This window comes from Pezoporus flaviventris, unplaced genomic scaffold (genome assembly GCF_033815535.1).
Source record: "Pezoporus flaviventris isolate CSIRO_AGI_PZ_B2104156 unplaced genomic scaffold, CSIRO_AGI_Pfla_v1 ptg000213l, whole genome shotgun sequence".
NCBI classification, from domain to species: Eukaryota; Metazoa; Chordata; class Aves; order Psittaciformes; family Psittacidae; genus Pezoporus; species Pezoporus flaviventris.
In genome coordinates this window covers 385,440-401,808 of record NW_026892761.1, presented here as the reverse complement: position 1 = coordinate 401,808, position 16,369 = coordinate 385,440, and the positions used below count along the sequence as shown (strand labels likewise).

At 51.4% G+C, this 16,369-nt stretch overlaps 1 protein-coding gene across 3 annotated transcripts in view; it reads right to left on the bottom strand.

Annotated features, from left to right (window-relative positions):
• CDH22 (cadherin 22) overlaps window positions 1-16,369 on the bottom strand; it is a 50,905-nt gene that overhangs the window by 27,567 nt on the left and 6,969 nt on the right. For 2 of the 3 annotated variants that reach the window (XM_061441930.1, XM_061441932.1), the window contains exon 3: window positions 8,439-8,558. The exons of the other annotated variant lie outside the window; for it this stretch is intronic. In XM_061441930.1, the coding sequence (XP_061297914.1) occupies window positions 8,439-8,558 (120 nt within the window). The remainder of the gene's footprint in view (window positions 1-8,438; window positions 8,559-16,369) is intronic. 3 annotated transcript variants of the gene reach the window in all.

The following is a 16,369-nucleotide window of genomic DNA, read 5'->3' as shown; positions in this document are numbered from 1 at the left end:
AGCCTGTAAAGCTGAACAAAAAACGAGTGGTATCTTCGTACTCGGTATGAAATTCAGTCTCTTAAAAAAGTGCTTATAGGTCTTCTTTATTCATCTGGGCTGGGGGGAAATTACTAGGACTGAAACGTAAAGGAATGTAAAACAAGAAACAAAGGGTAGTAAACCCCCGAAAATGCTGTGAATGGCAAAGTTACTACTGCCCCTGTCACCCAGGAGTGGTTCATTTACATTGAAACAAAGCAGAGAAGAAATATTTTGAGAATGAAAGAAAAGGCTCTGCCCTGAGGTGGCACCAGGGGCACACATGAGCGCAGGCATGGTTATTAGCGGCACATTCCCACTCTCCTGTACCAGCAGCACCCCAGAACAGTAGGAATCAGCCTAAAATCCCCTCCAGCTCAGTTTCTTAACACGGACTTAGAGGCTGGTTTGTGTTTCTGTAATTGCTCTCTTCCAGGCGTTTCTGTTTAACCACCAGCTTTACCTCCTCCTGCTGTGAACCGCAAAATCCATCTTTGCTTTCTGTGTCCAGTAATCCTTCCTGGTGCCAGGGAGGCCGCGGGAGGGGATGGGGGTGGCCTGGCTGTGCCATGCGGGTCTGCAGTGAAGGGTCCAGACTGAGGGAACACTTTGCTCCCCCCTTGCCAAGGGATCACCCCCCTGCTCTCAACAACTTGTATTTGCTGAGGTGCTCCAGAGCAAGCGATGGCGGAGCAGCGCAGCTGCCCAAACCGCCTGGCTCAAGGCAGACACTGGGAGAAGCCTCCAGCACAGCCTGAGCACAGCGGAGGGCAGAGCTGGGTGCCAGCAGGCTGCAAGGAGGCAAGAGGTGGCTGGGTGCCAGCCAGCTGCCACTGCTTCCCACTCATGCGTGATGCTGTGCGCTGCTGCCCGTGGCTGCGGGTGGACCGCTCATGCCCAGGAGCCCCTGGTGCTGTGTCCCAACAGCAGCCAGAAATACCACTGAGCCGGGAGGATGGAATTTCCTCCCCTTTGCATGACATTGCAGGTGCAGCAGGGTCTGGCAACACTGTTTTGGAGATATTTATCTCTCCTTGCTTCCTGAAACTAGCAATTATCCCAACGATTATCATTGTTAGGATTTATTCTAGAGACATAACCACTGTTTCAGATCCTTGCAGTTCCCACACACAATTTCACCCAGCTTCCCTTGTCCCTCCATCATTTTAGTCTGTAATTACCTGGACTCCCACTGCCTTCAGTCACATGCATGGAGGGCTCCGTCTCACCAACCATCTCTTGAGCACTTCCAGGACCTGCCTGTTCACACATTCTCAGCCCATCTCTTGCTCAGCCTCTGGCATGCAGCACGGAGCAATGCAGAAGTGCTGTAGGGAGCATCCCAACCCCTCCATAGGATGACAGCAGGCGTTCACCCTGTGATGGAGCCCAGGGTCTGCACTGGCTCCTTTATCACAGTTCTGTTCAAGGGAAGCTGTTTGACCACAGTCCCAACTCCACGTCATCCAAAGGACCAAGGAAGCACACCAAGGGAGGGATGAACAGGTTTGCAGGCACAAGCCCCAGCAAGAATCTCAACCTCCCACCTGAGCTCAGGCAGGACTGGCCTTGCCCAAGCACCCCAGGCTGCACAAGGCTGGCCTCAGCTGGTCATGCACACAGGCTTCTCCTGTCAGTCCACTATGAATGCAAACCCATTATTTCTGGGTAAGCACTATCTCATTGAAATTTAAGCAATTCTGTTAATTAACAGGGTCTGAAGCATTTTATAATGAAAATGATTCATGTCAGCACAATAGTGATGAATTGGGATGAGAGAGAAAAAGCTCATGCATTCACCAAGGCTGTAATGACTTAACTGAGCTGCTCGTAAAGATATAGCTCATAATACACCATGCAAGATGGGAGGAAAGTGCTCAGGCGCTTCCCAGAACACCTCCAAGGTCACCTGTCCCAGCAGGAGGCAAATCCACACCACTTGGCATGTGCAGAGCAGGACAAACAGCTCCAGTTCTTCTAGTGGCACAAGGCAGACAAAATCCTTGCCTTTGGCTGGGGTGCAGGCTGTGAGCAGAAACCACCTCCTGCCAAGATGCTGATTGCCCAGTCCATCCTGGAAAAGCAGAGTCTGACACAGAGGAACTGCCCCATGTCCCAGGCCTCCAAGAACCCCAGTGGGTTTTTCACCAAGAAAGCTGTTCCCCCTAAAGCTGCATGGGCCACACCAGGTACTGCCCTGAGTGTCAGCTTATTTTGTCTTTTAGGCTGAGGTACCACGTATCCTTTCCCGGCGGCCCTGACAAACAAGGGTCTCCAAACACACTCCACACCAGTTCCTTAAATATGGCACTGTGAGTGCTGCCATGAACACCCACCAGCAGCAAACTCACCTGGTTCCACCTCCTAGAGCAGCATAGCCTCTGCTCCCAAAACCTGACCCGCAAGAACTCTGCAAAGCAGCATCAAGCGATGGTGGCAGACCTGTCCTCAGAGCGCAGAGACACAAGAGACAGGGACCTCCACTGCTGGACGAAGGGAAAAGCCCTTACCATCTCCCAAGATTCACCTTCTCTCTAGCCAGTACAACTGCCAAGCTTTGTCCTTCCCAGATGCTGCTGACAAAGCAAGAACAACCTCCAGCTCAGACTCATCTCCCTAGGTCTTGTCAGCATCTGTTATAGTTGAATAATAGAGATGCCTGGTGGCATACCCTTTGGTACAAGGTACATGTGACTTTCTAGCATGATCCAGATTAAACAGTATAATTACTAGGCAAGCGGACGCTTACTGCAGCACATAAATACCATCAAATCTGCTCAAACTGCAGACACCCTTTGGGTGATAAAACCAAAGCAGGACAAAGCATTCAGCAGGCAACTGACTTCCAGGAACCCCATAATTATGGGCCTTGGTCTGTTCCCAGATACTTCCAGCCCAGACGTCTCCACATCTTCAAAGAACCTCCGGACAAGGCCACTTCCCTCTGAGGGCAGTCAGAAGAAACATGTTCCTGCTACAAGGCATAAACCAAGAAATTAATGGAGAGGTTGTATCCTCAGGAGTCCCCTGGTCCAACTACAGCTCAAAGCAGATAGTCTTCAAAGGCAGATGAGATTACCTAGGACCACGTCCAGTCAGCTTTTGAGTATCTCCAAGGATGGAAATGCCACCTTCATGATGACAAGTTTTATCTTCCTGCCTTTTGTGTCTTTTTACTGTTCATGCCTAAGAAGAGTTTGGATCTGGCTTCTCCATCCCCTCCTGTTCAGCTGGATAAAACAGATTCACTCCTCCCAGCAGCCCAGTCAGTTAAAGCAAACAGATCTCTGCCCCAGCACAGGGGTGGGAAGGCACTTGCCAAACAGAGTGGAGACCCCTCACCTGTGCCCCCCCTCACCCGTGCCCTCGCCTGCAGGGATTTAGAAATACCAATGTATCTGCACAGACATGAGCACTGCTTAAGGCAGACATCCTGGAGGAGGGCAGCTCACTGCAGGTGGGACCTTAGCCCCAAGAACCAGCACTTCATCTGCCCTGGTTGCTGGAAGGTTCAGGACCCTTCAGCAAATAAGGTACAGAGCTGAGGTCCAGAAAAGGAACGTGGATGTATCAGCATCACCAAGCTAAACAGCAAAGTTAACTGGAGGGGTGCAGAACTGCGCAACTGCTGTGGCTGAGGGATGCTGCAGCCTGCAGGTTTCTTAATGCAGGACCATTCATAACAGGTGGCCAGTCCTTTTCAAACCACTGTGTTCCTTAGGTCCCAGGGAGCTACTGCCACTGCCCTGAGAGGAGGCGCTTGTTCCCGGCTGGAATCAGCCTTGCCCATGACAGCAGAGGCAGCAGCCAGGAGAGGCCCCTGCAGAGCTCTGAGGGACGGGCCAGCACACTTGCTCTTCCTTTGTCCCTTCTTTTGAGCTAAATCCTTTGTCATTTAATATTAATTCCCACTGCACATGGGTAGATACCCCTTAATTTCCTCAAGATGACCAAACGTACAGTTTGGTCCCAAATAAACTGAAGTTCCTTCACCAGTCTCCGAGAAGGACTGTTAACATTCAGTCTTGCTAGTAAGAGCAATTCCTTTTAATAAGTGTGGCTTCTCTGCAGCCTCTCATCACCCATCCCTTGTCCCTTTGCACTGCCCTGCTGAATGAGCTTCAGGGGCGGGCACAGACCCGCATAAACCCATGAGCGCACACAGACACGCACATACAATATCTGTTTCCAGGCACCAAGGAGCATTTTTAAGAAACTTGCAAGAGCAGCAGAGAAACATGTTCCGCCTCCACAAATACGACGGTTCCTCAGCCCAGTTCAGCATGCAGCGTGCTCCCAGCAACAGCTCCTCTCCCAGTCTACCCCCACCACCTTGGGACAAGGGCTGTGATCAGTCTCCAAAGGGGGCAAGGCTGACAGGCAAAGATGAAGCAAGTAATGACTGCAAACGAATAACCATCAGCTTCATGCCAGCAGGCCAGTACTTCTTGTCCTGCTCTCCCTGGCATAGGTATCGCTAAGCCCTTACCCGCTGTCTCCGAATCAGGAGACAGGCTTTAGAATTCAGGCACTGTTTTAAGTACTCCTAAATGCCAAACTGCATTTCAATTAGCCTTCCCAGTCCTTCTGCCTTTTCCCTGCCTACAGGAGGATGACAGATCTTAAGAACCATTTCCTTTCAGCAAAAAGCAAGATTCCCCTGCACTCCCCCACACCAACGAACTGGGTTTTAAGGGAAGCACCAAATATCATGAGGCCTAGGACGTTACCTGCTGTGATTGTTCTATCCTTGCAAAGGGATGAACAAGATCTTCTGGGTGCAGAGTATTTCCAGGTTTGCTGCTGAGGCTGCGGGCAGGGATTGCAGGCAGCAGCCAGTCTCCATGCTGGCCAGAGATGAGAAAAAGCATTACAAAGAACATGGGAACAGATACGAGCAGCACACACAGCTGCCCACCAAAGAAGCGATCTGCACCCAAAAAGGTGGATAATCTGCAGAGGTGCAGAGAATGCAGGGTGATATAAAGCAATATGAAAAACTGGCCTGCAAATTTTTCACACTTTCTCGTGTATAAATGCACAGGGAGTCACATCCTCTCTCTGCCCGTCTCAGCATCTGAAGAGCACAAGTTAGAAGGATCTTGGTGATGATGGGCTTCCTGGATCTAGAATAGGAACAAGCACTAAACCTCCTGACCCACGTCCTGTGGGGCAGAGCTGGGGCTCCTGGCCACCAGTGAGCTGCAGGGGAGACATGGCTCTGTGCAGTCACACTGCAGTGCCCGCACCAGAACCAGCATCCACCACCACCACCAGAACTGGCTGTTTCCCAACAGAAGCAGCATAGCACACGTATGTGCTGACTGCTGTAAAAGCACACCCTCCTCCAGCAGCAACACGGCAGCCACGAGCAGTGCAATACAGCTCTCCTGCTACAAAGAGCAAGCAAAGATCAGCTGCCCACTACAGGCACGCTGAGAATCAGTGAGGAAGACAGCACAAAGCCGAAATATGACAAATACCTGCAGGCTCTTGCAAGAAGCCTAGGGGATATTCTCATAGCTGGCACAGAAAATCATGCCTCCAAAGTCTGTGCATACAAAGCTCCCCACTCATACACCAAAAAAGCCAGTCGAGACCTTCAATCTGTGCAGGGTAAGTTCTGGGACCTGATTTGTGACACACAACACAAACCCACAGGCTGTTTCACTGTCTCACTGTTTCACTGAAACAGTTCTCAAAGCATGAGAGAGAGTGGCTGGAGTATATGAAAAATAAAAGCTCATATGCCACAGCTGGGCTTTTTCTTCACCATCATTCAACACTGCAGAAACTGGAAACATCCTCCACGGCTTTGTGGACACCAGCAAATGCCATGCTGCAGATAGCATTGTTCTAATGGGGCCATTTAGTCGCTCATCTCCCTCCAAAAAGATGTCAGACACTATGGGAATTCAGGGCTTATTGAGTGATAAGAGCTGGCATAGCATGGCATCCAGACAGTTTGGGTATGCCTTTGAAAGTCCCATCAAATCCAAAATTGCAGCTGAATACTACAGCTAGTAACATCCAAGAACAGGAGACAAACTAAGCAACCTACACACAAGCCATATCCTGTACCACACTTGTACATGCAGCATCCATGCTATGAAGGACAGCTCAAAAAGAGCTGATTGTAAAAGCAAGGAAGGACAAGACAACCCGTGCTGGAAGGAGTTACGGGCTTAAGCAGTGTGCAAGAGGGCACACGCATGTATGGACCTGCAAGAAAAGGCAGAGAAAGAGATCAAAACCAAAAAGAGAAAACAAATTGCTTTTCATTACAATAAATTATAAGAAATGTAACATGCCAGGTTTTTATGGTTCTTTTTATGGCCATTAGTAAGAATGGTGGCTCTGAGAGCATCCATGCTGCTGCTACGGATAATTAAATGTTACGCTGAGAGCAGAAGCTGGGCCACCCAGGTCAGTCCAAGCAGCATTCCCATGTGGAGCACTAAAAACCTATTCAAAAGTGGGAGCAGGATGGGATTTGCTTGGTGGATGTGCTAGCTCTGGCCAGCATCAGAGACATACAATGAAAAGTCCCCCCCCCCCCCGCCTGGCAGCACCAGTCCTGTCCCTGCTGTCCCCTGCAGCCCCTGTGGGACATACAGCTCACACCAGGCACGAGGCCATGGCAGAGCTGCGTGCTGCACCCCTGCAGCCCAGGCGAGCAGCCTCCAAAGGTGGCATTAGCTCAGACATCACCAAAGAGTCAGCCCCCATACCTGCTTTAACGGGCAGATACTCTGGGAACAGATGTGCTCCAGAGGAGCTGAGGACTCTTCTGCAGACTTGTCAGCAGTTTTGCCTTTATGAATCACAAGCAACTAGCACAGTAAATCAACCCCCCGGTGTATGAAACAGACAGCTTGAGAATTAAGACACAAAAAGTCAAGGAACGAAGAAGCTTGGATTCCCAGGGTGACATTAATTCTCACCACAGTCCCACAGGGCACATTTTAGTTTATGCCTTAATACAGAGCATTAATGTTGATGCAGAAAACTGAGCCTCTGCACGTCCCAGCTTGTGCATTTTGCTCCCAGTGGTCCCTTGTCATTCTACCAGACAGGCTTCCATTCACACAAAGCTGTCTCAGATTAACAGGATCTCACACGCACCTGAATTTTCAGTGTTTAGCCAATTGCTCATCCATCCTCCCACCCCCAAACCAAAGCAAATCTGGGAGCAAAGAAAGCCGAGGGGCAGCAGCTTCTTGGCCAGCACTGGGTACAGCCCCAGGCTGCTTCTTGTGCGCTGTCCCCACTGCACCAGCCTGTCCAGACAATGCATCTTCCACTGTGTGCCCCAGCTCTGCTGTTAGGCATGCTTAGGAGCACCCAAATTTGAGCCTTTCACCCACTGTAACTAGGGCTGATGGCACTGACAGGGCTGAGACTGGCTTGCCCACGCCACCTGACCAGTTTGCAGGGGGTGTGTGGTTCCACACCGATGCAGAGGCTCAGGCACACATAACCCTCCTCACACTGTCCTTACACATGAGCCTCCCAACAAGTTTCATTGTGACTTACATCAAAAGAGCCTTACAAAACATCTATTAGGCATCTATCACACAGGTCAGCCTGACAGACATTTGGCACTTCAGTCCAGGTGTTGATCTCAAGTCTGTGCCAATAGGGTGGGGGACACTTTGCTATCCAGCCTTCCAACAGGACCTGAAGCTACCCAGCATTGCTTGTCCTTTGACAATTTTTCATTAAACTGTGGGTACTTTACTACAGCTTTGTGCCTTAACTACCTCTTATTAGCATTTGAGTGCCTTCCCTCAGAAAGCTGGAAAGGCTCCCATTAAGGGTAATGAGAGTCACACTCCTGGGAGGCAAGGAGAATATATACCCCAGCATCTCCTGGTTATGGCCTACTCTAACCAGTATGTCAGAGCATCATCTGCCACAGATTTATTACAGAGGCATTTTACAACAGGCTCTATTATAAGTTATTAAGGAATGGAGCAGCTTCTACTGTTCTTCCATTAAATATTAATAGAACATTTATAAACCAATCCTTAATTGAAAGTGTTACCTTTAATCAAGGCCCTGGTGATAACGATGCTGCCTTTGGTAAGGCCCCTCTGGTGGTACTAAAACCTTTCACACGGAGATTTGATGTGCCTGTGGGTGCAGTCCTGCTCTGGGCACAGCGCGGCTCTGGCCAGTGCAGGCGCAGACAGAGCACGGGGCTGGCAGCCTCAGGTCTTGCTGCACAGTGCTGCCTGCTGCAGGCTCTGCACCCAGCCAGGCAACAGCCTGTGGGGCTATGTAGCTTGCTCTTAGCACCCAGTAATGCCTGTGCCATGAGCACCCCAGCACCAGTGGCTGGCACATTGCCATGCGCATCACACGCAAGGCACGTGGCCGCAGGCTGGTGCCCTGAGCTGGGTGCTGCTGCTCACCTGTTTTACTGTCCACAGTAAAGTGCTGCTCACCCTCCAACACACTGTAGACCACTCGGGCACTGCTCCCGTATGTGGGGTCATCAGCATCAGATGCCATCACCTGCATCACGGAGGTGCCTGCAGCAGGGACAAGGAGGAAAACAACGTCAGGGAGGAGGGGAGAAATGCAACACAAACCACCAGGCCAGGGGCTGGCAGAATGGCTGAGCAGAGGCCAGCGCTGATCACTCACACATGCTGATGGAAACAAGACCAGCTGAGTGCAAATGCAGCATTGCTTCCCTGCAAAAGCCCCAGAGCCAGGACTCCAGACACTGCTGCAAATGCCCCTTTTGTCCTGCAGAGTGGCAGGAGGGAGCAGGGGCTGCTGTCTAAGCAGGACCTGCTCTCAAGGAGATCACTGGGGTCTGAGCAGCCAGCAGCTTTTCTCCCAGCAGACTTCTGCTGGACCATCTAGGAAGGAGCTGGGGACGAGATGTTACCACCACAGCTGCCCCTTTCCTGCCAGCACTGAGTGACACTGTCACCTCTAGCCCACAGGGCCTGATCCACACTGCAGCACCACATCTCTGCAGCAGATACATCTGCAAAGGGATGACAGCCATGGGAAAGGAAAGGCTTTCACTTGCCCAGAGCCAGACACAGCACCACGTCCTCATGCTCTACACGTAGCAGGGCAGGAGCACTACAAATTGGATAAAAGTCCATCGAATGTCTGCAATTAAGTTATTGATTTTCAATGCTGCCTCATTAAACTGGGTGCTTCACTCCAACTGTCCCTGTGATGGCTTTGATTTGACATCACATTCAATCTGGCAAAAGCAAGACCCGGGACATGAGAATGGGGCCAGGAGCAAAGGGGCTGAGATCTACAGACAGCAGAAGCGAGGAAGGAGGGGAAGCCTAATCCTACCTACACACATCTCTGAGAAAAGAAATTGTGTGACAGGCTACCCAGTTCAGCCTCTAGCACCAGCCTCAGAGCATCCACACCCTACAGGTCAAGTGCTGGTACTGGTTACCTCTCTGCTGGGATGATGTGCAGGATAGAAAGAGCCCGGAGCTGCTCACAGGAAAGATGAAACCAACTGGGAAACTCCCTGCTGCAAGATACTGCCAGGACCAGGAGCTGACAAAGGCCAGCAGGGAAACTAGTAATTTGTAATGGACAAGATTGAACACCGCCAAAGAGATGGAGCATTCACAACCTCCCTGGGCAACCCATTCCAGTGCCTCACCACCCTAACAGGAAAGAATTTCTTCCTTATATCCAATCTAAACTTCTCCTGTTTAAGTTTTAACCTGTTACCCCTTGTCCTGTCACTACAGTCCCTAATGAAGAGTCCCTGCCCAGCATCCCTATAGCCCCCCTTCAGATACTGGAAGCTGCTCTGAGGTCTCCACGCAGCCTTCTCTTCTCCAGGCTGAACAGCCCCAACTTTCTCAGCCTGTCTCCATATGGGAGGTTGTCATGGTTTAAACCCAGCCAGAGAGCTGGCAGTGTTCAAGGCCAGGTTGGAGGAAGCCTTGCGTAGCATGCTTTAGTGGGAGGTGTCCCTGCCCATGGCAGGGGGGTTGGAACTGGATGATCTTGAGGTCCTTTCCACCCCTAACTGTTCTATGATTCTATGATTCTAAGATCCCCCAGCAGTGATTACAGGAAGGTTTTGCTTCAGAGATGCCTCCAGGGCACAAGACCACCCCAAACTGAAGGGGCCAGGAGAGAGCATTTCATAGCTCACACTGCTTCATCCAGCAGCTCCACTCTGCCTCACACACCTCCTAAGGGTGCTGTGCAACCAGCTGAGGATCAGAGGTACCACACTCTGGACCACAAAACCACCTGTTCTTCAGTGCACCCACCCATATGCTGCAAAGACAGTCTCACAGGCTGATCTTGGCTAGACCCATGACATGAATAACCCAGAGCAAGGCGTACTACTAGTTGTCAGGATCTGCGACTTAGACCCATTACATCCCCAAACACCAGAGGTACACACAAAGTCAGAAGTGGTCACATCCCTGTGGGCAGAAATGGAGCTGGAACCATGCAAATGGAGGATGAGGAGCCCCAGTCCTGGGCCTTTGTCTTCCTCTGTCCAGAGAGGAGACCACAAGTTCAGGGCTTGCAGGCAGCCTGGGTGCTTCTGCACCAGCCCAGCCTGGACTCAGACAGAAGACAAGCCAGTGGAGATAGCGGTGCAGATGCAAGCAGCTGGGATGTACGCATTGCCCCCAGCCCATTCGCTTCTGATCTCCTGGAAAGGATGCTCACTGGAGGAAACAAGCAGTTACCATGGTTGCTTTACACTCTCCCTGGCCTCTCTCTCATCTTCTCAGAGCTGCAGCTCTGCTGATAACATGAGAATCCCCCTCATCGGTCTTCAGCAACAAGCTAGTTTGAGTCAACTTATTTATGCTTTGCTGTCTCCAGTGAAGTTACGGTGCATCCCTGCCAGGCACATCCAGATTACACCACAGCTACACTAGCTCCCTGTCTTGCCAACAACTGTTACAGAAATTCTTTGGCTGCATTTCCTCAAAAGGGTCTGTCCTGCCTCCTCCTCTCCTGCCTGCCATCACACAACTCCTTCAGCAAGCATGAGCCAAGGCAAATCAGCCTCACACCAGCAACTCCACTGCACAGCCCCTCATGGCATGTTCCTTCTGATCAGGAAGTGAAGAAGGAAGTGATCAGCAGGGTCTCGGAGCAACCCTCTCCCTGCTGTAGCAGGGAAGCCCTGCTGGGGACACTGGGGATGCCAAAGTCTGAGAATCACAAAAAGCACCAACAAAGCAACAGGGAGGGCTCCTGCTGCGCCCAGCCTGGCAGCAACCACCTGGAGTCCCTGCCCAGTGCCCACAGCAGCTCCTGCACCCACTGTCACCACAGGCAGAACCTTGCACAAACGCCCCATGCTCCAAGAACCACTTCCTCTTGCCTGGGCACCTCAGAGGCAAGAGTTAGGAAATCCAAACTCACCCACATGTACATGAGCCCATCAGAGTTCTTCACCTGTACTTGTCCTGTACACAGAATAACCTGCGTCAGGACTCGTGCATGCAGCAGTGCAGAATCCAATGGCAGACAGGATCCCTGCCCACCCAGAGGGGAGGTTTAGCTGTTTTAAGCCATGCCCTTGACAAGCCAGGTAGGTTCTGATCTCAGTTTTCCACAGAAGGCTGGGGACCAATGGGGCTGCCTCTGGCTTCTGGGCACTCCCAAGCACTGGAGCAACAGGGCTGTGGGGCAGCAGATCCAGGCTCCAGGTCCTAGGCATGAGCTCCATGTTTGAGGCCAACACTTTCCACTCTAGTGCAAGGGGAAACCACGCAGCATGAAGAGCATGCAGCAAGGCACCCTCAGCTGGAGGCAGCAGGATCACGGCAAAATGCCCTTCGGATGAAGCCAGCAGCCCTGAAGGTGATGAAGGCTCTGCCCATCCCCACCTCCTCTCACAGCATCTCACTAGCAGATGAGCAACAACAGCAGGTAGTTACCATTAACTCCACCTTGTGCCTTAACTTCTAGTCTGTTAAGATGCAATGCAGCCTGCTGAAGGTCACCTATAGTGTGTCAGGAATCTAGGAGTCCAACTTTCCAGCATTCTCTCATAACCCACATTTATACCCTTTCCACCCCTTCCTCCCTCCCCTTCCCTTTCAATGTGAAGAACAAAGGTCTTGAATTCCACTTTATCCTGATCCCCTCCTTCCTGTGGAGACAAGCCTAGGAATACTGGCTCCCACCCTGCTCTAAGCACAGCACTGTCCACAGCAAGTACAGCATGTACGACTTTTATTTAGTTCTCTGGCATGTATCTTAGCCATAAAAGATATGACAAATAAAACCTAAACATCCATCATGTACCGCATAACCCACCTCCCATAACCAGAAATCCTGAACTCATATCCAGAGAGATAGTTAGACATGTAAAATGAGCCAGACCTCAGCTCCCTCCCTGGTCAGCTCACCCCACAGAACCAGGGGAAACCATAAATTTTGCATAAAGATTAACAAGTCAGAGTCCATCTCTCACCCTCCTGCTGCAAAAGGTGAGATCTGACACAACAGATCAAACTGGTTTCTCCCAGAGGAAAAAGGAGACAAGCCCCTCACTTCCAGAGCAAGCCTCCCTCTCAGCCCTGGGGCTGCAGAGCAGCGGGTGCCGGCCAGGCTGGGTGCAGGAGCCACCGGCAGTGCAGCATGGAGCTGGTGGCAGTGCAGAGGGGCTCAGCAGCCAGCTCCAGAGGTGCCCAGCACTGCCCCGGGAGCTGCCAGGATCGAGGAGCCATTTGCCACAGTGCAGTCCCAGGCCAGCCCCGCAGGCAGCGGCTCAGCACCAAGTGCCTTGGCTTGGACATATGGGGGCAGAGCCCCTTTGAAATACTAATACAGACCTGTTCTAGTGTCCATCACCACCTTCCCTGCAGGACCCAGAGCCTTTGCAGCAGTTTCAGCCATTCACCTGCACACAGGAGGCTGATGGCTCCAGACCACTTGCTGTGTCACTTGCTCCAAGCACATTTAGCTAAATGCTGATAAATGGCACATCCAAGAGTATAAAGAGGCCCTGCACTGAATCCACAAGCAAGCAGATGGAATCCATCACTTCCCCAGGGACGGAAGCACTCCAAGCCTACAAAGAGACAAGCAGGTAGCAGGAAAAGCCAACACTTGCTAAATTTGACCACCCCTCCTCACCCCTTCCCTGGTGTGGGCAGGATCCTCCAGTTGCTCCCCAGAAAGCCGCAGGGCTACAGCCTGCACCTCCAGCTCAAACGCTGCCCAAAGGACAACTCTACCAGTGCTTAGAGAGCCCCTTTCCACGCAGATTCAGCTAGCTCCAGGACAGCACATGGTCATTTCAGCCCTGCAGAATAAAAAGCACCATGAGAGGAGTGCTTTGTCATGCAAAGCCACACACGCTGGACTGACGCCCAGGTGCAGCACTCGGGTCTCAGGAAACCTGGTTGCTGTGGGGGCTGGAGGCAGCTGAGATTTTATAAACAATGCAATTTACAGCTTCTGTCTTGCCCCAGGACAGGCAGTGGCTGGGGCACCCCAGAAACAAGCCAACAGGGTATCAGGGAACAAAATAAACCAGGGCAGCTTAGAAATTACTGGAGCAGAAATGAGTTTCTTGCAGTCTCAGGAACATCCTGGCTTGGTACAAAGCCAAATCAGACTCAGAGGAGATTCTGCAGAGCCCTCGAGTCCCACAGGACAAGCCTGAGGGAGCTAACCTGGCTGTGGTGGAATTGCTAAAACACACAACTATGGAAATACCCTTTGGGCTGTCTGGCCAGAGAAACACATTGCTCAGTGGACCCCAGCCCTGGCACCAAGCAGGTAAACACGGCGTCTTGGGGAACAAACCCATGACCAAGTGCACTGCGGGAGAGGACACTGAGGACCAAGAGGCAGGGCAAGCCCCAGCTCCAGCTTCCTCCTGCCCCAGCAGCTCCCAGGTGCACACAAGAGTTCTGAGCATTGTCTATCAAGGAAAGAAAAAAGCTCAGGTGCCTGCAAGCATCCTGGCTGTAGTGTGAAGACTAAACAATTTCTCTTCACAATAATCACTTCTGCATTCAACCAGCTTTGTGCTAGAGCCAGGGCTTGACCCCGAGTTTCTGTCTGTACAGCCAAATCGTCTCTAATCTGGACTTGGTGCTACACAAAGAAATAAGGAGAGCAAAATGCCCCAAGGGAGGAGTGATGTTCTGGTGGAAGGATGCACATTTCCTAGCACGTGCCTCACTCCGGGTTCTGCACGCACCCTGAACAGCCCAGAAGTGAGCTCTGGGCTACAACAGCACTCTGTGCAACCACCAGTGATGTCTCGCAGGAGGCACTGTGTGCTGGATTTGGGCTCATTCATGCGTGTGGCTCCGGTGCTGCGTGTGAGAAGCTGAGCACAGACAGCCTGCTGCCCTGCTGCAGCTCCAGCTGCCCCCCTGCAGCCTCAGGTCAAACCTGCCTCCTGTGCACCCCAAGAGCAGCATTCGATGACTTTTCGTTGCTCTTTGCAGAGGTTTACAGTGAGTCTGGATGAGTTCATGGAAGACAGACACTGAAGCAGGCTAAACCCACGGAAACCACCCACAGCTAAAGAAATACCCTAGCTGAAACTGGTTGCTGGCTGGGAGAATATTAAGAGGAGCATCACAGATGCTGTGTGCTGTTCCTCCTCCTCCGTAAGCATCCATTTTGGCCACTGTCAAGACAAGATCTTGGTACAAAGAGGCCTTTAGTCGGCTCTGACTTACTTTAATAGTCTCAAGCAGTATGTATGCTGTGCCTGCCAAACACGCTGCCCTGGCCCCAGCGCAGAGCAAGGGGCAGGTGTGTTGCAGAACACTCCCAGCTACTTGGTGGGAGTTTGTGTGGTTCTCTCACCTATTATTCCCTCTTAGACACTAGGAAATCAGTTGACTTTCCCTCCCAATTAGTACTCCTTCATTATGCAAATAATGTCCTTTGATCTGCTCCTGCTGTCACAGAGCGGATCTGACCGTATTTGTTTTATTCCTCTTTATGCCCCAGAAAGGCACTAGCCCTGGGAGCTGGGACTATGCTTTTGGCAGGGAATGGAGAGCTGCAGCTGATAGCTGCAATGAGTTAGAAGGAAAATAACCCACTTGGGCAACCCAAAGCACAAACTCCATGAGGTTTGGGATGACAGAGGCACAGGAGGAGGAAGGAGGAGGCCACTCTTCACTTTTCAGGCCTGGCCACTGAGCAAAGGATGTCAGAGCAGCAGATACAGGGAATGAACAGCTCCCTGCAAACAAATTCCAAGCTAGGGAGTAGCCCCGGCCACTGGGGTGGGCCTGTCCTAGCCACTTCCCCAGCAAAGATCGGCAAAACATCTGTACTCGAATAGAGCAGAGAATAGGCATGTTCACCAGCAGGTCCCCAGGCTTTGACCCTGATGTTAATGCATTAATAACCAATCCAAGCTCTGCCTGAGCTGCCTAGCCTTCCTTGGCCGGTACAGAAGGTCATCTCCATCCAGTCAGCAAGGCATGCTCCTTGTTCCCTCTTCCCAAGCTTCCTTATTTATGCTTTTGCAGGATGCCTCCATTCTATCATTTGTGCTATCTGTTCCTGGGCAAATCACTGCTAAGCCAAGGGAGTACTGAGAGGAAGCTGGGGACTTGCAGCAGCAGCATGTGGGTACCTTCCAGGCTCTGCATTCATACTGCAGGGGACCACACGGCAGCATCATGCGATGATACGTGAAGCTCTCCCTGCGCTGTTGGATGGGCCGTTTCCAAGGCTGAGCTGCTACAGAGGAGCCCTTATGCTCCCTGGGGTGGTCAGGCTTCAGGAATCTCCAAGCTTGCCACAGGCAAACAGACATCAGCCTGGAAAGCAGAACAGGCTCATGGCTCCAGCTCCCCTGTCTGAGCATGCCACTTGGTAGCACAGCCCACGCTGCTCACAGCACTTCTCTTTACTTTTAACTTCCAAGTATTTTAATTTGCAGGAATCACCTCCTTTCATGTTGTGAAACCGTGTTTCTCTTTCCCTCTGATCTCCAATTTTGCATAGAAACTGTCTCCTTTGATACATCTTGTTCACATCAGTCTGATCAGGCAGCTCCATAATTGTGATTTTCAAAGAACTGGAATCCTTGTCTAATACTCAGAGTTGAGAATTCCTTTTTAAATGTTGTTCAAGCAAAACAGATTAATTTCTTTCTTCCCTCTGGGAACAGGATGCCTCCCGCTTTGCTGCCCACATGCCGTCTTTCATTTCTCCAGGAGCACGTGGCTCTAGTCCAAGAGGTCACTCTGACACGGGAAAGGATTATGCAGGTAAACGGAGAGGAAGGAATGCTCGGGATACCTCAAGAGAGATTGTTCTCCATCTGTCAACTGAAATCCAGGCAGTGGCAGCTCCTCTGCTGTGGGCAATTTCT